Source organism: Spea bombifrons, chromosome 2 (assembly GCF_027358695.1).
Source record: "Spea bombifrons isolate aSpeBom1 chromosome 2, aSpeBom1.2.pri, whole genome shotgun sequence".
Taxonomy (NCBI): domain Eukaryota; kingdom Metazoa; phylum Chordata; class Amphibia; order Anura; family Pelobatidae; genus Spea; species Spea bombifrons.
In genome coordinates, this window is record NC_071088.1 from 68,562,883 (window position 1) to 68,588,715 (window position 25,833).

The 25,833-nt window shown below is 38.8% G+C and overlaps 1 protein-coding gene across 1 annotated transcript in view; it reads right to left on the bottom strand.

Annotated features, from left to right (window-relative positions):
• Nucleotides 1-2,537: 2,537 nt before the first annotated feature.
• The window catches only part of COL8A2 (collagen type VIII alpha 2 chain), a 39,961-nt gene continuing 16,665 nt past the window's right edge, over nt 2,538-25,833 (bottom strand). The window contains exons 3-4 of the mRNA XM_053454667.1: nt 9,486-9,660; nt 2,538-5,277 (exon numbers count right to left, since the gene is read on the bottom strand). Coding sequence (XP_053310642.1) covers nt 3,359-5,277; nt 9,486-9,648 — 2,082 coding nt within the window. The 5' untranslated portion in view covers nt 9,649-9,660 and the 3' untranslated portion in view covers nt 2,538-3,358. The remainder of the gene's footprint in view (nt 5,278-9,485; nt 9,661-25,833) is intronic.

Genomic DNA, 25,833 nt, shown 5'->3' on the forward strand with positions numbered 1-25,833 from the left:
AAGCGCATCATTTTTCCTGCCATTATATTATCTCTGTATTATTGTTAAGTTGCTGATTATTGTTGATTTGCTTAGCCATCCATTGTAAGGGCTGGACTGGAAAAAGGGAGAGAACTCCACCACGGGAAATTGATCAGACAGTGCTAATTGGCTGGGGAAGTTCCTAGTACTGAACCCAAAATTAAGATAGAGCAGGCTTATATGTTTTTTCACATGAATAAAGTCTAGCCGTTTCCCTGCTAGGTCAAGAGTTACCCTCCCAACATTCATCCAGTCTAGTTGACTATTGACTTTAAAACATGGCAACAGCTAACAGTCTCATACCAATGCATAAAACCAAGCGATCATCCGTAATAATTGTTCAGGTATTTTTTAGAACTTTTTTCTCTTGAGCACTTAACTAATGTGTTAAAGTATGGAGTATTTATAAGAAGTGTCCTACTGTTGGAATCCATCCTATAAACAACATTAACAGTTGCTGTATCCCTTCTCCTCACCAGTGGCATATGGGTTGTATTTTGAAGTGACGGTTGTGCAAGCTGTAACCATCTCATGCATGAGTTGACCTTTTTCATTTTGGATGTTGTTGATATTTGTGAGTAAAACCCCCCAAAAAAATCAAAAAGAGGCCTTAGAGCACCTTATACCTTAAATGGAGCAGATGGATATTCACAAGCCATCATCAGGAATGGGAAGACTAGATGGGCTGAATGGTTCTTTATCTGACCTCAAATTCTATGTTTCCTTCGTATGAATTCTAAGTTCCTCTAGGCATTGACTCTTTATATTCGTTAGACTTTTTTAAAGTATTTATCGATGAAATTGTGTTTCTAGCTAATTAATAAGTGAACTGGTCCTAATAAGGAAATCTAAAGAACGATTTACAATTTCCAAGGTCAGAAATATCTCAGCCTCGAAGCAGATATCTACCTCTTTCGTACACACTTAATACATACAAATGAAACCGCAGACAGGACAGAGTTCAGATATTTTATTAGGAAACTGTCTCTGTGTTATCCAGTCAGCAAAAACATCGGCAGTCAGCTGCGGCTGGACAGAAAAAAAAAACAATATTAATCCTGTTTCAGCCACCCACAAACTGGGGCCCAGATAGTGTGCAAAACAGAGCAATTCTTACAAGAATATCTGTTTCACTGTGTTACCAAACAGATTCCCAAATATTTCAACGTTTCTACCAAACAAACTAAATGATTGATTATCTTATATATTTTGTGAAAATGAAACACATGCCTCTGCTTGTGTTTGGCGACAGACAGAAGTAATACGAACATATGAGTAATGGGCTCTTTTTTTTAATTTTCAAGTAAAGAAAGAGGGGTGGGGAACTAATAATGAGGTTTTTGTTAGCCCAATTTGCTTTTATTTACCACAAACCTTATTTTGCTGGGGAACCAAAGGAAATTTGTAGCCACAGGGGCCTATACAAGTGCATCACTTGTCTTCAAGATAAGTGGGATATATAAAATATTCTTGATGATGTTAGCTTTAGTAACTCAGCATTTTCGGAATTCTTGGTGTTTCGGCAAAATATGATACAAATTATATTTATAACACTGTTTCTCGACACTGGAGGTGAATTTACCACCCATAAACAGAGTATTCATACCCAGTCGGTATTGGATGAGCCCACAGTTCCTTACTTTTCACAAGCCTTCCGCTATGGGAAGCGTTAATAACAAGATAACCAGTAGCAAGTCCCCCACCTCATGCCCTCCCCAACTAAATAACAATTCAAGCATTGTCAATACAAAATTTGTTGATATTAGCAGGACATAACAGGAATGATATTCTATAAAAAGAACAAAAGTTGCTTTTTCGAGATTAATATTGCACTATATGTATACATACAAATGGTAAGTAGGGCATAGCACCATTGTAAAACAATCCATTAAAAGGTTACAATAAAATAACTAAAAGGCACAAAAAAAATTAACAACACAAAGATCATGTTATACTCTCGCTACCCCCCCTCAACCACGTTTAACAAAATAAAAGAAAAACATAAGCGTTGCATGATAGCGGTATCTAAAGTGAGTCAAGATTATTTAAAATTAGCAACATTTTTTTTTGTTTTTACTAATGTCTTGAGGATGGCCTTACGTCACATTTTGGTTTCTGCATTATGCAGCCAGTCAACAAAACTTGTCAAACCAACAGTATTGGGATAATGATTTTGACCCAATGGCTCCTTTTTTTAAAAAATTGCCACTTCCCATCAACAGAAGAAAAACACTTGATCTAACCTAAACCTATTGCTTCTATATGGTGACTTAGATCTAATTAAAATGAATATTAAAGCAATGGTCTAGGTATAAAGATACCAGTTTCAGTGTGTTGGTTGCATAAAATAATCCAATGGGATCTAATTTTACCTGTTGTAAATTTTCACTAATTTCTCATCATTTCTAAATACACACAATTTTGGTATATTTGAAAAAGATTGCTATACACATAAATTCATTTTTGTAATTAGGAATTTTGCATTAAATGTGCAACTTGCCCCTAAGGAAAAATAAACAAAAATAACAGCGTAATCTATTATACTTGAGTTACTTGTATTATTATGGATATTTATGACAATTACTGCTTTTGGGTTCCAATGGAACCACCAATTGTGTAAAAAAGCATGGTTGTTTCCTTACATAAAATTAAGAAATTGATTTTTATGATGCTTCACATATTAAAATAATTTTAGATGTCTTACTGACATTCTGTTTTCTAGAATACTTTTGAGCAGGAGGCTGGTGTATGACAATATATAAATATATATATATATTGTATTAAAAAAATCCAATAATTCCAAAAAAGTTCTAGATATCCCTAGTACTGTCTGATGCCTTTCTCAATAAACAGTTGTCATGGAAATTAGAAACCATTACTAACTGTACAACATCCTCATAATACTTAGGTGCAGTGTTTTTAAAACTAGAATACTACTGAGTAGCAACATAGCAGATACAGATAAATTACTCAAACAAAACATTAAAAAATAAAATTAAAAGACACAAACTGGGGAATTCTTTCAGTTGAGTTCAAAACTCTTTGAAATGAGTTGTAACCTGAAGGTTAGTGCAATTAAGGCACAATCCCACAGTTCTGTTTCACTTGCCACTTGGTAATAACGTGACGTATTGCAAATTATGTTGAGAAATATTGCTGAAAAATATTGTTGTTTCCTATTTCTTGTACGCTTTTCTCAACAGAAAAAATATTCATTTCACTTCTGTGCTTTTATCCCCAGTAGATAAAGAAGGATACATAGATTTTTTTGTTTGTTTTGCATGTTACTTTTTAAAGGCAGTTTATGACTAAAGATGGGTACCATGTCTCATGTCCATTATGTAGGACATAGGAGGAAGCCAGAGAAAGAAGAGTGAATATACTCTGTTGAATATAATCCATTAGCTTGGTCTGATGGCATCTGAATCCAAACCTGGTCATTTTCTTTCAGTTCGAGTACTGCACTCCCAGAAGCTTGGTCCATGTATCCTTTTTTATATTCATCATAAGTATAGGTAGCAGGTACATTGTTCTTGTACAAGGCAACCCAGATGTTGGTGCCTTTCATGTGAACATGATACGCAAAGTAATAGACTCCAGGCAGAGGACAGGTGAATATCCCAGTCAGTGGATTGTAACCATTTTGGCCATTGTACAAAGTCCTGTCAAACTTGATAGGCATACCAGAAGGTGGGAATGGCGTGGTAAGGATGGCAGTAAATGCTGGAGCTATTTTGGCAGACAATTCTCCAGTCCCATACTGTGGCTTTCCAGGTTTACCATTCCCCAAGACTGTAGCACCCTCCACCCCTCCATCTGGCAAGTGAAGGCCAGCAATGCCACCATCAGTATAAAGGCCAGGCGGCCCTGGTGGACCTGGAGGCCCAGGTGGACCTGGCTGACCATTTAAACCAGGGGAGCCTGGAACACCCGCAGGTCCAATGGGCCCTGTAGGCCCTGGCTCTCCAGTGATGCTTTTACCAGGAACTCCGGGAACGCCAGGTTCCCCTTTTAATCCTGGTAGCCCCTGAGGCCCAATAGGGCCAGATGATCCTTGCAAACCTGGTATACCTGCTGGACCACGTGGGCCTGGTTGTCCTGGAATCCCACTTTCCCCCTTTGACCCTATGCTACCTGCGTGACCTGGTAAACCAGGGAGTCCAATTAAGCCTGCATCGCCTTTTGGTCCAGTTGGACCTTGAAGACCCTGAGGACCAGGAAGCCCCCTTTCCCCTGGAAACCCTGGCTTTCCTGCTAATCCATTAGGGCCTTGATTCCCTGGCACTCCTGGTAGTCCAGGATGGCCACTTTGTCCTATATCACCCTTTAAACCTGGTAGACCATTTTTCCCTGGCAACCCCATTGACCCAGGAAGTCCTGGAGGCCCAATGATGCCCTGTGGTCCCTGAATTCCAGGCTCTCCATCTAATCCTGGCTCTCCTTTTTCTCCAATTCCTCCTGGTGCCCCAGGAAGTCCACGGTCCCCTTTTAAACCAGGAAGACCTGGTTTTCCATAACCAGGCGCCCCAGACAAACCTGGTAAACCTCTTAAACCTGGTTCTCCTTTTGGCCCCATATGACCCTGGAGACCTGGTAGTCCATCTAGACCAGGTTTGCCAATCCCATCTAAACCTGGTTTTCCTGGAGGGCCCTGTGGGCCTGGAAGACCAATCACACCAGGTGCCCCTGGTGGTCCTACATCTCCTTTGTCTCCTGATGCACCTGGTAATCCATTAAGCCCTGCCTTACCATTCCCAGGAGGCCCTGGCGGACCCATGGGCCCTGGTGGCCCTCCAGCTCCACGGATCCCAGGTAAACCTGGCTTTCCGATTCCTGCATCTCCTTTAATACCCTTTTCTCCCCTTAGCCCTGGTTCACCCTTTGTTCCAGGCTCACCCCTTAGGCCTGGTTGACCTGGTGCACCTTGCATACCTGGTTTCCCATTAGAAGAAATCCCTGCCGGGCCAGGAATTCCAGGAGGACCAGGCATCCCACGAGGCCCTTGATCTCCCCTCATTCCAGGCTCCCCTTTGGCACCAGGTAATCCCTTGCTACCTCCCTTGCCAGGCATTCCTGGTAAACCTGGTTTGCCAATTCCTGAAAATCCAGGTGGACCAGCAGGGCCTTGTGGCCCTTGTAATCCAGGTTTTCCTATTCCTGGTTTTCCTGGTGGTCCGGGTTGTCCAGGTGGTCCTCTAGGACCAGGTTTTCCAGCTGGTCCTGGCTCTCCTTTAAGGTCCAGAATCGGTGGCATGTCTGCAGAGACAAGACAACTACATTACCGTGACTGTAAGAGTGGCATACTCAACATTATAAACTGAAATAACATGAACTGGCGTGTACAGTGACAGCAATCACATGGCAATGGCAGTATCAATCAGTACCAGACTAGCACTTTAAGGACAGTGGCCAATAAATCAGGTCATTGAAAGGACAAGGGTAGACTGACCAAGAGTAGTTAACAGAATGTTAACAGAGCTGCCATCAGAAATGTTGGGCTCAATATTCACCTGATCCTGCCCATTTTAGTTGCCTATCTTGTTATTCTGGTTTCATTTTTGGTCTGTCTATCCTTGTCATTACAAGGACCCGCATCTGATTTCTGTTTTTTCCCCCTCAAACCTCTCTGTGGCTAGATCTCGTACCTAGCCCAGAACAGGAAATGTGAAAATCAAGACTCATTTGTATTCCTTGTATAAGCAAAAAAGTTATTATTGGGCAATCCAGAATATCCTTACAATAAAATAAAATTTGCTTGGTATTTATTATGTATCTACAGTTAAAAAAAGTATGTGAACCATTTGGAAATACCTGGATTCCTGCATATAAATTGGTTATTAAATTTGTTATTTGTTATTACATTTCTGTTCTTTAACAATAGACAACAACTAATTGAACAATTATACATTTTCATGTCTTTATTAAACACACAATGTAAATATTCACAGCGCTGGTAGAAAAAGTAAGTGAACCCTTGGATTTCATAACTGGTTGACTCTCCTTTGGTATCAATAACCTCCAACAAATGTTTTCTTTAGTTGTAGATCAGACCTGCATTAGTAATTTCTGCACCATTTGTCTTTTCAAAACTGTTTTTGGGGAACCTTAGCTTTGGAACTTGCTGAAGACAAGGCTGACCCCAATCTTGCCTTATTCTTGGGATGTGTGATGTGAATCTCTCTTTTAAGGTCATGATCACAATTGGTTTGAGGTTATGACTGGGCCACAGAAGGTTTTTTTTTTGTCAAAATTCTGTTGTTGATTTACTCTTCTACAAAATGTCTTGATATACTTGGGAATTTATTTTTCCATTAATGATAGCAAGTTTTCCAGGCCCTGAGTCAATAGAGAAGTCCCAAACCATTGTGTCCCCTCCATCATACTTTACAGTTGGGACAAGGTTTTGATGTTGGTGTGCTGTGCCTTTTTTCTCCACACATAACATTGAGTTTGCCTCCAAAACAAGTTCGGTTTCATCTGTCCAGAGAATATTATGCTAGTAGCGCATCGATGTGCTGTTTTGCAAACTACAGATATTTTGGGGACTGCAGTGGCTTCTTTTGTGGTGCCCCCCCCATGAACACAGGACAGGACAGCTCTGACCAGCACCTTCAATCTCACCTTATTGGACTCTGGGTTAGTGAACTTCTCACCACAATTAACTTTTGGAGAAGTTATTAGCCTTGGGGTTCACATACATCTTCCAACCTGCACTGTGAAAATTTACACAGTGTGTTCAATAAAGATACATAATTGTTTATCTATTACTAGTTGAAGTAGACTGTGTTTGTCTATTTTTGTGACTGAGTTGAAGATCAGATCAAGTTTTATGACCAATATATGCAAAAATCCAAGTAATCCTAAAGGGTTCACATACTTTTTCCCGGAACCATACCATATACTAGTAGCCAGGCAGGCATGTTGGTGATAACCCAATAAAAATATTGGGTGGCATTGACATTGAAACTGCTCAAAGTGTTGCCAAGTAATATGATGGTGTGGGTTCATGTGTGCATAATCTGGTAAATACAACATATGATAACTATATCATAGTTTTAACTCTCCATTTAGTTATAAAACAAGGTGGAACAGCAACATTAAACCCACAGCTGGTATATTTGTGAATCGCTAGCTCACTGCTACAATAATGAAGGCTACGGCTACAGATTAATGTTAAAGCGCAACACAATTCTACTAAGGCATATAAAATTACAAATCATCTATACTTTAAGAAAAATGTGTTTGTATTAAGTATGGTCACATAAAGTAAGTGAAACAGTTTGCAAAAAGCTTGCGTCTAAAAATGCAACAAAGTACATTCCCAGCTGTATCAGTTACATTGTCTTTTTGTCCATTTTCATACTTTGTATCGTTAGCTCTGCACACTTTTGTACATTAGAATAAAGCCCTGCAGATATTCTAGGCATATTAACTTACAGTATGTAAGTATTTCTTTGTAGTTTTAAGGTAGCACATACCTAAGCTCACTGTGATCTTCAATATATATTGTTTATTCTTTGGGCTTAAGAATCAGTTTATATCTGCCATGTAACATAAGCCTTTGCCACTTCTGCTATACAGTTATTCAGTGAATTCACAGCCATTTGAATTAAACTTCTTTCATGCTATTCAAGACTAGTGCACTTCTGTTTCATATATTTCTTTTCCCATAAGCATTTTCTATTCAACTTGTAGGATTGCCACAAGGTCACAGTGCTTGCAGTGCAGTGGGGAGCAACCATGAATATTTTTACTCAGATCTCATTCTCCCTTTGCAGTTACAACATCTGAAGATGCTGAGTTAGGGTGACCGATCAAGGTAGGCAGCAGTCCTTCTCTAGCAAAACCAGAGGCAGATGTCTTGTTGGTCAAGCCCTTTACTGAGCAGTTGCTCAAGGCAGATCCCTGATGTTCCTAACCTTCCCATTTACAATATGGAGGACTGTGCCAAACTGTCACAGCTTCCATACTATGGAGTACCTGGCTCTGTGTGCCATTAAGAGACAGGGCACTGTGATACAATGTCATATCTCAGCAGTGAGGACAGTGCCCACATCCAAGCTAAATGCATCTCTGCTGGGTTTTACATGATTTGGTGGAGATGACCAGCAATAATACTACATCTTATTGTGTTGGACTGACGCTTTGTGTGCCAAGAATTTTCAGATTCGTACAACCTGGAGATCAATCAAGTTTTGCTATAATTATGTTTAGGTGACAACCTAAGGACACAAGCCATTTCTCTTATTTTAAAATACTGTATATATTCATATACTTATATATATATATATATATATCAAATAACAGATGGAATAAGTATCTTGTGATAATACCTTTTTTATTGGACTAACAGAATTTTAGAATGACAAGCTTTCGGGAGCTCTTCTCCCTTTCTCAAGTCTAAAGCATATCTTTCTCAAGTCTAAAGTTCTAAAATTCTGTTAGTCCAATAAAAAAGGTATTATCACAAGATACTTATTCCATCTGTTATTTGATATTGACACCACTGGACTAATACGGCTACAACCTCTACTCTATATATATATATATATTTATATATATATTCTTTATTAATGGGGGCTATAAATCAGCTTGACTTGTAACAGATGTCTTGTGCACATTCAAAAAACACAAAAACATTGACAGAGTACGTTATCTTGTGTCATGTGTTAACTTGGGAAGAAAGAAGGCAGAAGAACAAGACGAGGCAAGAGGGCTGTGGGAAAGTAAGCAGGGAGCAGCAGTCAGCAGAAAAGATAGGAAGTGACCACGTGAGAAAGAGAGTGTGAGAGTGCATGAGCGTGGTTTTGAGGGCAGCATTTAATGGTTGGACCTAGGGAGCAAAATATGATGGGCCAGCCCTGAATACTATTTGTTATGTTTATCCAGTCATTCATTCACATTTTTCTCCTTACAGATGAACCACTGACAGCAGCAATATGTTTTGCTAAATTTTAAACTGTGATGCCATCTAGTGGCATTTTGTGAATACATGTCTTTCAAGCTTAGGGTAATATGAAATGGAAAAGTTGCATGTGCAGTAGACAGGGGTGAAACAAGCTGCAATCTATCTGATGGCAGATACATAGATTTGTAGCATCATGTATAATTACATCAGTATGAGATTTTTGCTTTGACCCTTTTGAAAATTATTTCAATTCTGCCTTCCTTGGTATAGCCCATTGTATTAAATCAAACAACTACAGCATTGTATATCAAGAGATATGGAAGCTAAATTAAAGTTTGGGTGATAAATATATGCTACAGACTACCAGCAGGGGAAACTTTACAAAAGTGTAAACATTTGGGATAGACAGTAGAAATGTGTGAAAAAGACACATGATCACTTATGTTGCAAGATATTATAAAACGTGTAGAAGAACCATTATGATTCATTCTGTTTGAGCACAGCAAAAAAATTGAGATCGAAACTTATTTCAGCAGTGGTCCAATTAGGCTCTTACCTAAATATTGGCCTTTCCCTTCTCTAAAAGGTGGGCCCAGTGGTCCTTTGACCATTGGATTCATGTATTTCATTTGAGGATAAGCTGCTCCTGCCGGTCCACCTCCAGACACGGATCCCATAGCAGCCACCAACAAAAGTAAAGTACCTTGACCGAGGGACATACTGGCTTCAATCTGTAACAACAAGAAGAAACATAGGTGCTTAGGACATAATTTGTAAACACATGGAATGTTTAGGGAAAACTGGAATTATAAGGCAAAAAAGCTTGTGTAATAAATTTAACACCTCCCACATCAGACAGTAGACGGTTTTACTGTAACACAGTAAATAATAACACCTCTATTAACCCCTTATGGACAAAGGGTTGTCCTTAAACCCATTAAGGACAATGCATTGTGAGCCCGTAAATGTAGGGGCTTTGTTGTGAAGGGGTTGATGTATATTTCTTATTTCGCACTATATACACTACCGGTCAAAAGTTTTACAACACCCCCATTTTTCCAGTTTTTATTAAAATTTACGCAGTTTAATGCCTTAATGTACTCTAAAACTAAATCATAGAACACACAAACCATTGGACATAAAAAATGGTTTGGAATCATGGAATTGTTTTCCTAAATGTAAGGTAAGCAGGCACCTTTTGCAGATATAACACCCGAACACAGTCGTGGCATTCTTTTTTACAATGTAAACCAAACATTGTTCTGAATGTCCTTCCCAACGCTGTTGCATAAGTTCCCACAAATCTGTTGCACTTGATTGAATCTGTTGCACTTGGTTGATTTGCTTTCACCCTTCTGTCCAGTTCATCCCAAAGCAGCTCGATGAGGTTTAAGTCTGGAGACTGTGCTGGCCATTCCATGATTTGAAGCCCATGGTCTTGTTCTTTTCTTCTATGGTTGTTCTGACACAGCCTGAATGAATGTTTTGGATCATTAACCTGACCAACTATGCGTGTACCAGAGGGTATTGCATGGCACAAAAGGGCCCCAGACCATCACACTTCCTCCTCCATGTTTTAAAGTTGGTGTCACACACTGAGGGACCATCCTTTTGCCTACTTAGCGTACAAAAACCCTGGGTGATGAACCGAATATCTCAAATTTTTATTCATTGGTCCATAAGACCTTCTTCTAGTCTTCAGTAGTCCACTGGCGGTGCTTAATGGCCCAGGCAAGCCTCTTTTTCTTATTATGCCATCTTAGCATTGGCTTACTTACTGGTGATTGGTGATCACACCTGGGAACTTCCCAAGGCAGGCTACCCCAAGCTCTCCCTCTTCAGTGGTTTCATTGGTGGCAGGACTACCTAAATGTAGGGTGATCATCCCAGGTATGATCACCATTCTCAGAAAATGTATAAAATCCTCTTACACAATCCATTTTAAATGGTTTTAGCTTCCTTTTCTCAGGATCTGCATGATTATTCATCCAATTTTAGTGGCTGACTTTTGTTCAGATCACCTTTGTAAGGCCGGGTGAGGCAAAAGGAAATAATTCAGGACAAGACGTGGTAATGTTGCCACTTTTTATTGCGTAACTCTAGTCATCTAAAATAGGAACTTAGTTTTAAACTAAATAACCCAAAAAGCACATGATTAATCAATTTATGCTAAAAAGCCTTTATAAAGATTTTTATAATTTTTCATGTTCATGGGGGCTCTCTGGGACTCTACAGTGTCCCTTTAGAATAGAAATAGGTTCTATATACCACAGAACATGACTCATTTTACCCCCAAATTCTTGGCACCTCATTTGTTCAGCAGTGTTTTTCATAGCAACTTATTTCATACTTTCTTAGAACTTAACAATTATGAATCAAATGGAATAATTCTCTTAACCATCCTATGGCTTTTAGGCTAAATCATTAAATCCCTCTTGCTCGCATTTGAGAACAAATGTCAGCTTGCAAACCATAGATGTGGTTAAACTGCCATTTTCAGCACAGCTGGAATGAGGTGTAGAAATGCACATTTGCTTTTAAATGATTATTATTTTATACTTTTTTGTATGCATGCAGTGATTGAAATGTGTTATGTATGGGGAGCCAAGGTTGGCAATCAATTGAATACCAGCAGGAGGAGGAGGAGGTTCATTATGTACTTTTTCAAATCTTGAAGTGAAAAGTATTAAGAAGAATAAAAATGAAATAACAGGGAGCCGGAGGGACAACATAAACACTTTTCATAGTGGACAAACTGTACTTGACCTGATCTGACCTTTCACTTCTGTATCACTGTTTTCAGTTTACTTCAGTTCACAAGTAGTATTTGTGCATAGCTGCTGACAGTGTGTCACAGTGGGTGGGTGCACATGGCCAAATGCTTCTCACCTGTCCCATAAAAGTAATCTGGAGTTCCAGGGAAGCAGCTCTTCACTCCCATCAAACCCTTCCCCAAGTATGTTTCTCAATGTAGTTTTAGTAATTGATATTTTTAGAAATCACTTTGCAGGGGCAATGTTGTATTTTGTACCATTTATAGTATTTGGTTCAATTCTTTCATATTCTGAAAAAAACTGAGGCTTATTCACTAAACCATACCAAGTGGTTTTGCTTTCAGGTAATCCCTGACCATCTCGGGACCATCTCGATTTTTTAGCTCACTTGTGCCATTACAGAGGAAAAACATCCCACAGCATATCAGACCAGGCTCTTCCACAATGGAAGCCTAGAACAGAAATCTCCTCTGCACAAGCGAAGCAAAAACCCCAAACATGTTTTGGCCTCCCAAGGGCTTCATCAGTGAGCAAGGAGATCCACGTCTGGACTTACCTTTACAACGTTACTAAACAATGGGTGGGGTGCTTTTCTTATCAACTTCGCTTTACAATTTAGGCATTCGCATGCAAGCAGATCTGGGTTGGCACTTCCAGGTGCATAGTTAATGCAGTAAGGTTAAAAACATTACAGTAACTCTGCATTATGAGGCATCACGCATTACTTTCCCCAGGGAACATGGTTGGCCCAACATACTGCAGAGTTAAGTCAGTGAGAAGAAATATTTCATTTCAGATCAACTCGCTATCCTCTTGAGGCATATATTGTGAAATATGATTTTTTTTTTCTCAATTTCTAAATAGGAGAACGAGTGAATTATATCATGGAATTTTTGAACAGCTGTGAGCTGGCACCAGGTAGGTGTTTTCTCTAAGATGGACACTACAGTCGTGTATGGTAATAATTAGAAGAGAATTTTGAAGACAAATTAATTTTACAAATCAAGATTGAGCACAAACTGTACCTATGAAGCCTGCAAGATGTTTTCTTTTTTCTTTTAAAAAGCCTTACTTCTTTTATTTAAAAAAAACTTTATTATTAAGGGAAAGTTCTACTAAACTTTAAAAATAACCTTGGTTTCTTTTGGAAAAGTCTAGCTACGTTTTCAATGCCATTAGAGCTTTGAAAGCGCAGCTTGTACTTTAGAAGTTACGTGCATTTTCTCTAGGCAACCGACAGACTGCCTGAAGACAGTCATCTGGTCACAGTCGTTGCTCCAGCAGTCAGTCATGATCAAACTTTGAACATTGCCTATTTCAAGTGAAAGTGATCCCTTGACGTACCTCCTCTCTTTTCTGGCTGCAATAATAGTTTTACTGAGAGGGTAGTAGATGAGAAGTTGAGAGCATGGCATAGGCATTTGAATTGACAATACCAATGACTAATCAAGTTTTGCGTCTTTATATCAGAACAAAACCAGGCAGACTACATGGGGTATGTGGTTTTTATCTACAGTCAAATTCTATGTTTGTATTGTCTGGTAAGAGGTTTCTGTGTGCATCAACTCTACTTGGATCCTACCATGGAGGTAGATAAAAGATATATCCTGTCAGAGTACGCTGTAACCTCACAAGAGTAGGAATCCCTTTGCCTTTGGTACCATAATGTCTTATCTGTGCTCTTGTTATTGTTAATGTTGCATATTTTAAACTTAAAATTGTCTGTTACATAATGTCAAGATGCCTCAAGTGTGACAATAGAAACAAAATGGTATTGAGCGAAAAGCAACATAATAACAACATAACTATCCAAACCCAAGTGTGTCCAAATGGGAGTTGACCCACAAGTATCAAATATCCAAATATTACACAGGGTTCATGAGGCAAAAAATACACTAACCTTGCAAATAAACGATTAACTTTATAAGTGATCATGGCGATTAACATGTATGGAATCCAGGGAGCAAGGTCATGTATTGATACCAACACAAGTGGGTTTAATACATTGGGAAAATGCTCCAGGTCTCTGTTGCACCAGGTGTCTACGGAATGTTCTGGCAGCCAATGATTGGATTATAAACACATTTATGCTGACAGGAATGAGCTAAACCATAGGGACAGAGCTTGCTACTATCTAGCTAGCTATCAGAGTCAGGCGTCAGAAATATCAGTTTAATTTATTACCTGCTTCTGTTCCTTTCAAGCTAACAAGACTGAACTTTCTCCACTTCTAGTAACTCAAATATTTATGGTTTATAAAGCTGCCAAATCTCTGACATACATGGATTAAAAGAGTGAAAAATATAGCCGAAAATCACTGGAACATATAAGATTGTACCATATGCAACTTTTCTACATCAACTATAAGAACCATATGTGATGATACCGTATAGCTAACATACATGGTTGCTTCGAATCCCAAATAATCTATATGATCCCCACATATAGGTAAAAAAGGAAACACATTTGAAAAATATGAGACAGCCTTGCATAAGCATGTAATAAATTCCTTTGTATGTGATTAATTATATTAATTTCTTGTGTTTATACCAGCCTCCTGAATCCTTTCCCATAGGGGCTCTTGAAATTTAAAGCCACCCCTGAAATAACAGATCTATGAAATTCCCTTTGGCGTCAAATTGGTTAACTAACCATACAGCTCATTTAGTTTTATTTGCAATAAAGTGGATATTGCAAGAATATAAACAAAGACCTCATTTTCTTTCAAGAAGGAGGCCCCAGCGGTAAAATGGTTTTTGCTCCACTATTTCTCTGAAACTGGAGCTCACCAGAGATTTTGACGGGAAGAAAAGAAAAAAAAAAAAAGAAAGAAAGAGGGGAGACAGGGGAGAATTAGTCGATATCTGAAAAAGAAAAATATTATTCTACCGTCTAAGCGAGTCTGTAGAGGTTTAAATGTTAGCAAGTTGTTTAACAAGTAGATGACAGCAGACAAGACGACTAAAGTTAAACATTTGTCAAACATAATAACGTGTATAAATATGCACATATGTACATAAAAGAAATCTCGACTTTCCCTTAATATACATAATTATACAGAAATGTGCAGATTTCAAATCCGTTTCGCCCAGGTAGTCTACAAGTATTTCAAGTACAGTGTGGGGGGGGGGGGACAACAGACAGATGCTTGCCCAGGGCCAAGTAACAATCAACAATTACAATGGCCCTAGATACTCAGCAAGTATATAAGAGGCATTAAAGAGTCAACAGGTAGCTGATTGTTGGAGCTGTTCCATAACAGCTGGAGAGCTACCTTTATTAAAATTAATAATGTTAATTAATATTAATGGTAATATTAAAAGTATGTTTTAGGGTCAGTGATTTCAGCACAAATCATTGTCATTATGGGAAATATAGATTACTGTTCTGCATCTAAAAAAAAATAATCCAACAGCGTTTTGAGCCCCTATGTGACTGTGTTTCATTAACCTATTGATGAAACAAAATGTCAGCACGCCATTTTGAATGGCTTCTGCTGTTGTTCTAAGGTCTCGCTCCATTGTTATGTTTGTTCTGCTGTAATTAGTTGATGTCGGTTCACTGTTCACATCAGTTGGAAACATGCAGGCCGAACAACTGCCCCAAAGAGATGACCTCAAAGCTACATGGACAGTGGTATGATAAATGGATAAAAAATAGCCACGAATTAGCAAGCAACTTACAATAACACTTGAATAATTAATATATAATACATCATTAATCACACTTGAGAACTTTTTTAATAGTTACATGTTCGATTGTAGTAACCTTATAATTATAATTTTAAAAACCATAGTCAGGAGACATTCTGGATTGTCATCTGTATTATAGGATTGAATGTAATTGTTATATACTAGTGTAGGGCCCTGATGACATTTTGTTCTAAATTGTTATGAAACTTGATGAGGCTACAAAAATCAATAAATAATAAATGAGAAAAGCACCATTTGGGATGCTCAGGTGTCATTAAATCACAGTGAAAATACTATGAAGTCCACTCCAGACTGTGTGTATGAGGATTTTCTCTTTTACCTTAAGATTGGTAAAAAAATTTAAGAAAAGGCCCCTGGAATCTGGGTAAGACGCCGAAAGCTCAGTTATGGACAAAGTGGTATCATCCTTAAAATGATACTGAGCCTAAGCATTATACAATTAGGGCAAACTAAGCACATCATATAGGGGCAAATGCCTACTGTTCGACGATGAGACGATCTGGGCTATGCTTAAATATTAGCAGTGCCAACCAGGTGCATGCTTCCCCCGGCAGGTCATAATGTACCAAGCCTCTGGTGCTTTGTGATCTGTTTCCTGTTATGAAAAAGCTATTCCAAATCTAGATGCGTCTAGCAAGGCTCAGTTATTCCCAGGGGAACAATTGGTGTTCAGCTTTAATCAAATAAAATAACAGCAGCAAGGGAAATGAAAACTATTAGAACCTGAGATATTTTAACATCAGAGTTAAGGACTCAATCACAGTAAACGTGGAGAAATATACATTTTTTAGAAAAACAAAATTATAAAGACCATTTTCACAGAATCTAGTCATAAATGTCCATAGTGGTCCAAGAATAGACCTGGATAGGTTCCCCTTACTTTTTTTTACATAACTTGTTTAAGTTCCTCTGAGTAATAAACTCCTTCACCTTCCATGGTAACACAAGGCACTGCACCGTTCTCCTCAGTTAAGTTCATTGATGGAAGCGCAGAGCTGATATCTCTGAGACTGCTTGCCAAACAAACTCTAAAGACATGCCTTGTTGGCCTTGTGGAATCTCTTGGCCAAATGCATCTCCTGCAAAGCAAGGAGCTGGAAGAAGTGGGGAAATCACATTTGGGTGCAAAAATAGGCTAAAATCTGAAAAGATAGTAAAAGTTTTGGTACTCATTTCTAGCTCAATACCTAACAAAATCCAATAGATTTCCTTATTAATTGTTGGGATAAAAAAATAATTCCAAAGAAGTAATTTTGAGGCACAAATAACAATATGCAGCATTCAATTTATTTCACGTTCACTTGCAATATAACAAAGACGATTTTAGGTGAGTTTCCGTAAAGAAAGTTGCCGCAGTTAATTGGCTCCGGCCTAATCTAAACAGTAATTTGAAGCTTCTGGGTAGGAGGTGAATCATGTCCTAAGCTGAGATATAATTTGCTATAAGGATGTAAAAAGAATATATTTGCAAGGGCCTTGATATAATGTTGCTTGTTTGTGCAAACAATATTTCATTCTGCAGCATCAGATTTGTATAACACTCATAGGAAAATACTGTTTGTCGACACGTTTGACAACATAAAACCTGATATCAACACAAAGCAAATCTTGGCCGGTGCTGCCGGAAACTTTCATCGAATCAAGATTTCAGGCAATTCTTCAGGTTTTTGTATACAAGCCATGTTGTCTTACAGATGATTTGAAGTTCTTATGCCTTATTTATTGTGTGCTATTTTTTTCTTGTGTAATACAATATATCTCTGGAACATGTGCTGACCCAATTAACCGTAAGCCTATTCTGATGGATTCAGTTCTACTCCTTCCTAGGCATGGGTAATCACACATCCGCTATACAAGAAAGATCTTCTAAAGTTAAATGGAAAATACAAATATTAATTCTTTAATGTTTGTATGCATACCACACATACCAAGAAAGGCTTATATGGCATAATTGGTAAGTTCAACCTTATAGAAAAGTCTTTCAAGAGCTGGGCACCTCTCTTGTCCTCTGCAGAGGTGAACGGAACACGCCGTCTGCATAGTTAGAATTTCTGTATTCAGTAAGCTCTGGAATTCAGTGTGGCTTCAAGCCTTGGGTCAAGCAAAGGATTATACAGGACTGTGTGTCCTGGATAACCTTGAGGGAGGGGAGCTCTCTGACTTCATGGTCCAGGTGATTAAGAGGGGAATGTATGTCATTTGGACCACCCATGGCCTCAAATAGCCAAATGCAATGCAAAATGGTACTGTAACAGCACCCCAATCCCTAAACATGTTAGGCAAGCAGTTATAATGCCCATTGTTTCTGAGGTCTGTATTATATCAGTAGAGGATGGGCATCACTAAGGCATGTGAGTGTCATGAAAAATTCCCAAAACACATTAGCCACAAGCAGTAAAACCACCCATTGCTCCAGTCCATCAGCTTTGTTTTGAATGCCCATATTACTGGGCCTTTAGGCTAGACTTGTCCCCTGGGCTGAATAGTGCAGCTCTTCCCTGGTGAGTTCATTCATTTTAAGGCTCAGTCTATATCAACCTACCTGCAAAATTCATATTTGAATGTGAGCCATTTCTTTAAATAAAAATATATCATTAGTAAATTTATCATTAATTTAATAAAATATTTCTCTATTTTGGGATATTAGTAAAGGAACATGAATGCATTGTTCTTAAACAACATGTCCCTGAAAGCCTCCTTGTGCCCTGCACAGTAATTTCAAGACACTATGCAACGCAACTATCTGTCCCCCATTTAATACCTTTGCAGCCTTCAATGACATAGCATTCTTATCAAAGCTGTCATTTGTCCCAATTTTCACAATGATTTCACATTCACAATGATTGGGACTGTGTCCCTGCTGTTGCCTGTTCCAATAGGTGTCTTGATTATCGAGCAGTATGCATGCAGAGAAATAGAGAAGCCTTAACATAAATAGAGCGTGAATTACCATCACACCACAGTTCACGTGTTGAGGGCAAAACCTGCACTAGACGTGATGTGCCAAGTCACTGAAATATTCATCATTTTATTTTACACAGTGGTGTAGTATACCTTGGTTAAATATAAATGATACCTGAGATAGTATGTTAGCTGGATAACCTCCGTGAAACATGAAAACCTTATAGCTTGTAAGAAAATATACCTTTATAATAAAAACAGATTTGGATGCTCGGATATCATTAAATCAGGGAAAAATATGAAGACCGATTGACTCTGGGGAGAAAACTAGGCTGTTATCCACATACCACCTACATGCAGTCACGGCTTTGCCACATTTCCCTCATTGTCCTCCTCACTCAGCAGAATTTCCAATGAGTTGATGAGGTGTGTGAGGGTCTTGTACCTAGTTAGCTTTTGTTCATTGCACCATTTTTTTAGCCGCATAGCTATATGCATACACCATTTTAAAACCCAATGTAATTACACATAGATACACATCTTTACGCACCATGACCACTAACTGCTTTCCGTTCTGTGATATGTACAGTATATTGACCCCTGAATATTCCTGACTATTACCTTGGATATCCTTGACATCTGATAAAACATCTGGGGGGGGGGTCATTTGTTTCCTAAATATTTGCCCTGGCTGGGTCAGTCTTACAAAAGCATATACATCTTAGGCTGGCATGTATACTGTAGTTCAAGCTTTCTAGCAGTTCTGACCAAGTGCACAATGGATTCCTTAATGCTTGAGCTGATATACAGAACAAGCAAAGGACCCTTTGCATTTTTGTGGCCGTTCAGACCTCCGTGTGGTTTGTCTGCGGCTGTGCTTTTGCAGATGTTTTTTTCATCTTGTGGTTACCTTTCCCATTTCTTTATTAAACCATCTTGTTTTGGTATTGGGCCAGGCATGGAGGACTGGGTAGAGGTAATGACTGCTAAGCTGGCCCCAGTGCCTTTTCAGCATAGGAAGAGGTTATTCACTGTTATCACGCACCTCATATGCAACCGATCCTGAAAATGAGCTCACACAATACATTAAGCAACCAAGCCTGAAAATTTCCAAGATGCACCAGGGCATGAGATTAAAAATTCAGCTCTGAAAGCGAGTATTGAGTAACCTGTCTTGTATAGGTTCCATACAATATATTATGCTAGCGAAAGCAGGCTAAAATATTTTTTTTGTTACATACATTTTTACAGGTCATAAAATGTGAAAAATAAGACTGCCAGTTGAAACAAACCATCCTACATAGCCTAAGAGTGGCTTTAAAATTACTAAAACAGTAAAGAATTATGTAGGGTAAATACAGTAGTTTGCAACTCTGTATAAAATAATTATCTAGGCCCGTTCATTGGGCCTAGTAATAATAATATTGAATGTCTGAAGTATTTCGTATTATAGAAGATGGAGATAAGCAAATATTTTAGCCACTGTAAATCCGTCACTGTCCCTTAACATCAGGGGGATGCGTGTTTAACTACATTTAAAAGCATAAGCTTTATCTGAGAAACTGAGAATGCTGCCGATAAGTAACATTTCCGTACGTAAAAAAACATGGGGACAAATTATGCTCCTATCCTCCTTGCTGGCCTTCTGCTGTGAACCAGAGGTGAAAAATGGGTGGTATAATTGGGGACCAAATATATTAATGTCTAAATGTAGTTTTCATTACATGTTTTATTCAATCTGAACACTAAATATGTGTTTTTGGGGACAAATAGGTAATGGGACTCTCCATCCGAAAAGAACTCTAGAAAATAGGAAAATAAAACACTTACCGTACCCAAATAATCTTTTTTGGGGTTTGTTTAACCTACACAAGACTTTTCAATCATGCAGATTCAATACTTAAGATGGTACATGTCAAATGAATGTGCCTGTGCTCATGATTATGTGTCTGCTGGATAGTGCTGTTTTTGTCATGTGAATACACATTTGGGATCAGTCGTAGACTGTATCCCGCAATGTAATATAAGGTACCAATTATGGCATTTTCCATTGTAACCAAGATGTGTGTCTAGACCATAAGTTAAAACTTTACTTGGCAGGCGTAGCTCTAGTTGGAAACAGTTGGACATAAGACGACTGGAGATACCCACTTGAGATTAATTTCTGTCATTTCTAATGATATTCAGAATACTTTCTGTTGCACTTACTGTAATTGTCATCATACTGTTGATATATAAGACAACCCTGCCTCTCTTCCCAGCCATAATAGTCAATTAAAATTATCAATAATGTTCTAGATGTTTCAAATATTTTGCTTTGTCGTTCTCAAAAAGTATTTTGTGGCTTTCTGCTTCACAAGTGATAAGAAACACTGTATGCATAAAATCAAAATGTACTACAAGGTCATGCACTGAAAAGACAAATGTGTTTTGCAAATGTGTCCCAAAGAGAAACTAGGTCATCAACTGGGTATGAAAATGCCAAAAATCACCACAGATTGAAATAACATTCTACCACATTATATGGACAAAATCATTAAGTATCAGCATTACTTTGATTTCTTAGCATCACAATCCCATTCATTTCCTTTAGTAGGTCAGGGAGTCTTTACGGGCTAAGTTGGACAGCTCTGCGTTAGACAATCACAAAGCAACAACTAAAGGGTGATAATTATTAGGCAGTGAGTAGGCATTAGGCAAACGGTGCATGTAATTTTAGAACCATTATTTTCATGTAACATAAAGGCAAAATTAGAAAGAAGGGAAAATCTGCAGAGAACCCAAGAGATTGGGAGTGAAGGCAAATTGAGACGCGGTTTGCTGCTGTTTTGGTATGCAGAGGTTTGGCACAATACTTGTTTGTGGGATAAAACCCTTTGATCCTTCACATGCACATCACAAGTGAATGTGCTCACAGGGCTTTAAACAGTGAATGTTTGTTACTGAGAAATCAATAGGAACGTGTAAATCAGGTGCAACAGAAATAGTAAATGTATAATAGCAGGAGAACAAACCACAAGGTTTACTCCCATCTACAATGTAATTCAAGATTCCAGATCTTTGGTATGTGAGAATTGCTGCCTGATTAATGAGACGGCATATTGAGTTCACACTAGGGTAGCATTAAAAACAAGGGTGACTTGCTCATAGGATTAAATATTTTTTCTAAGCACAGGATTTCAGCTTTATCACCTTATGATTCAACTTTATCATTCCCTAGGCGAGAACTGGTTTATTGCACAACAATAGGGCAGCTACGCTTTAAAGGTGTATCATGGTAAAGTAACACTCATATATTAGTAAGGATGTTATTAAAAACTTGATCTTTTAAGAAATCTAATTCGGCAGAAAATGTTAGCCATGAGTCACCTGTATTCAAAGAGAGATTTCATCTCTGATGTAACAGTGAGGAAAAAAATGTCTATTGGAAGGCTCATATATCATAATGTTGTGAAGAACATGGAAGGTTCCTGATAATCTGCACACCACTCCAAGTTTAAAGTAAAAACGCTGATATGCCTGAGGGCCAAGTCCCTACTATGACTTCATGAATAATTTCCATCACACAATAAACAACCATAAGTGTGTGTGTATATATATATTATTTATACATATATACACTGATCAGCCATAACATTATGACCACTGACAGGTGAAGTCAATAACACTGATACTTTTCTTACCATGGCAGTGGGTGGAATTTATCAGGCAGCAAGTGAAAATTTCGTCTTTAAAGTTACTGTGTTAGAAGCAGGAAAATGGGCAAGCGTAAGGATCTGAGCAACTTTGACAAGGGCCAAATTGTGATGGCTACACGACTGGGTCAGAGCATCTCCAAAACAGCAGCTCTTGTGGGATGTTCCCGGTCTGCAGTGGTCAGTACCTATCGAAAGTGGTCCAAGGAAGGAAAAGTGGTGAACTGGCATCAGGATAATGGGTGGCCAAGGCTCATTGATGCACGTGGAGGGTGAAGGCTGGAACGTGTGGTCAAATCCAACAGTCAAGCTACCGTAGCTGGTTAATGCTGGTTCTGATAGAAAGGTGTCAGAACACACAGTGTATCATAGTTTGTTGCGTATAGGGCTACATACGTGCAGACCAGTCCACTGTCGAAATGCCTACAATGGGCATGTGAGCATAAGAACTGGACCACGGAGAAATGGAAGAAGGTGGCCTGGTCTGATGAATCACGTTTTCTTTTACATCACGTGGATGGATTGCCGAGTGCGTGTGCGTCGCTTACCTGGAGAACACATGGCCCCAGGATGTATCCATGGAGGCCCAAACTCGCAATTTACAGGACTTAAATGATCTGCTGTTAACGTCTTGGTGCCAGATACTCCAGCACAACTTCAGAGGTCTAGTAGAGTCCATGCCTTGATGGGTCAGGGATGTTTTGGTGGCAAAAAGGGGGCCTAAACAATATTAGGCAGGTGGCCATAATGTTACGGCTGATCGGTGTATGTACTGTATGTATATATATATATATATATATATATATATATATATATACATACCTAAAATAAAGTAACATTTAAACATGCTATACTTATTGTAATCAACATTCCCCACATATCTGCTTTGGACTATAGCAACTGTAGCCACGATGAACAAACTACCTGTACCTGACTACCTGTAGCAGGCTGCTTTTGCTAGCCTGAATGCAGTTTGGGCAATAGTTTGTAACCCCCTATTGTTCTTAGTTTGTGTCTGTCCTATCAAGCACCTGACCACATATCATCACAAGGAAAGTTTTATGCCCCTAACAAGGTGCTTAAATTGTATTCAGTCAGTTTGACAAATAATAAAAGGTTAAAAAGTTTCAGACTTCACAATCATCAGTCAAAAACATATATTCCCAGCCTGCTCCTTTTTTTTGTGCAGAAAATCTTGTTTATTCCTTTCTAATAGGCGCCTCCTGTTTCAGATTTGCTGTGTGTTTAGATATACGTCTCTTTGCCTGCCAAGATTCCTCGGCAGATATATCCTTAGAAATGTAGACCATTTTCTCAACCAAATTCAAAGAAAACAAACGGCAGGCCAAGGTCTGATATGAAATAGTTTGAAAATGAGAAAAAGCTGCCTCAGAACTCGGTTTACATTCAAATAAGTTTCTTGGGGACGGTGTGGTCTGCTGGGCTCCTGAGAGATTTGAGAAGTAACAGGGGAGAGGCAGCCCTCTGGTAGGTGTGTAACACCATGAGAGAGCAGCATTGGGGCTGTCTAACAGCAACAAAAACATACACACAGGCTCATAAAACAAATATTTCCTGGTGCCAAAGAAACATTAAAGTCTTGCCATATTTTGCCATCCCTACGAAAAGTTTCCAACTTGTAATATGTGTACAGGCTTGCTCAATGGAAATGCATATTGGTTTACTGTATGGAGAGGCATCTTAGACTGTTGAGATGTATACAACTCATATGTCTTTTTTGTTTTATTAATATGTTCCATGTCTGCTCTTCACTTTCCAAGGGAATCAGAAATAGGCTTAGTAGCCAAAAAGCTGGGGATCAATAGCATTATGGGTTAGCCCTGAGCAGGTGATTCAGGCATGGTGTACCGCACCCAGCTATATGGCTCCGCTGCTGCTGGGTAGGGCAGTATATACTGTATGTATGATAATGTATATGTGAGGGTATATGTATGTTGTATGTTTGAGTAAGACTGTATGTATACATACATGAACACTGGATGTTTATGTGCGATAATGTTTGGACATACAAGAAGGTTTGTGACAATCTCATTTGAAACATCTCACTGTAAGGGAGCTACGAGTCCAGATCTGTGGCCAGATCTGTTGCAAGCAGAGCCTAGTAATATAATGTGTCAAAGAATGACAAATATGCTGATCAGCTCCAGAGCATTGAACATATACAAAAACTCTGAGCTCCATGTTAAGTTTGACATCACTAGATCTGTGAAAAGATGGCAAGTCCAGTGGGGTGGCAGTCCAGGGGACACATCATCCTCTTGGGCGATGTGCCTCTCCAATGTGCCGCTCCTCCATTCCCCAGTTACAAGGGGGATCTCTCCAACCTGTACACCATCCATGTAATGCATTAGCAGGCACTGAGTACCTTTAATACATAGAGTGCCAGAATATGATGTCATATCCTGCAGCTCCGCAGTGAGAAAGGTGGCCATGCAGGGGAAGGATTGAGGCAAGGTCATGGGTCAGGCTTAGGACAACAGCCAAAATAAATACATCCCTGATGGATTAACTTTTTTTTTAGACAGAAGTCATACTCCTTGATGGATTTTTAATTCTGATGCCAGCAAATCTTCCTTTAGGGGCTTAATATGTTTTTCCATCTAAACACTCCCATTGATTAATAAACACTAACCTTGTATTTAGTTATCAGCATGCATGTGGTATTTCATTCTCATAAATATAATATAGTCTATTTTCCTTGTGTTTGCCGTATTGTGAGACAACATCACAATGGACACGCATTACCTGTACAGTAGTACAAATGTATGTAAAAAGGAATTTGAACGCAAAGCCTGTAGAGTGGTTTATCACTATAGGAAGGAATTTAATGGTCCAGTTGCTATGGTAAAAAGGACAATTTTCAATTTTTCTACCTAAATACTTTATTTATTTATTACTCTTATATCGGAATAGAATAGGGATGCATGCCTTCTCTACAACCCCCATAAACCTGATACTTATAACAATATACATGAAAAATCTGTAACATGCAACTGCAGACAGATATTGTAAAATTAATCCCCATATATGTAGCATAAACTCTATGTGTTGCCGGTTGCTAGTAAAATTTAAAAAAGCAAACAAATTCCAAGTTAGCAACAGATTTTTGGCAACTCACCAGGTTTTAACTAGGATTTACTTAAGTGCAGCTTCCAGAATTAGATTGTTAGAGGCTGTGGCTGCCTAACCAAATCAATGAAGTGGTGCTCTTGCCTGTACGTAAGAATATAAGCATTTATACGATGTGAGGTTATGCCAAGTGATGGCATAAACCTATGTGTATTGTGTTTGTGCATACATATGTTTATGTATTTGCAGGCTGTTAAAGATTGCACCTACTCTTTGTGCAGTCAGTGGGACTGCAGTGTCTATTTCACACGCTTTGTGTAATGACATTGTGGCTGCACACCTGTACTGGAGTCTCTTCCCATAGAAGTGGATCCTAAAATCCAATTGTATGCTCACTTAAGGCACAAATTTTAAAAAAAATGTGATGTGGGGCTGCAGCATGAGAACATTGGACATCATTAAAGCTTTGCTGGTTGCCCTGCATAGCATGACTCAGACAATTAGGCATAAGAGGTTGTGTGCCAATCAGGGACAAGTGATCACACTAGTTTTAGCATCACTAGTTTGATTATTGGTCCCGCCGTAGGGCTTCTAGTGCTCTATACCAACTATGATTCCAGTATGATGGAAACATGATCCCTTCATGATGGTGTCTCCTACCAGCTCAGCATCCTAGGTGGTGGTGACACTTGCCTAAATAGTTGGCCTGGTCTATGGCTGCCAACATTGTT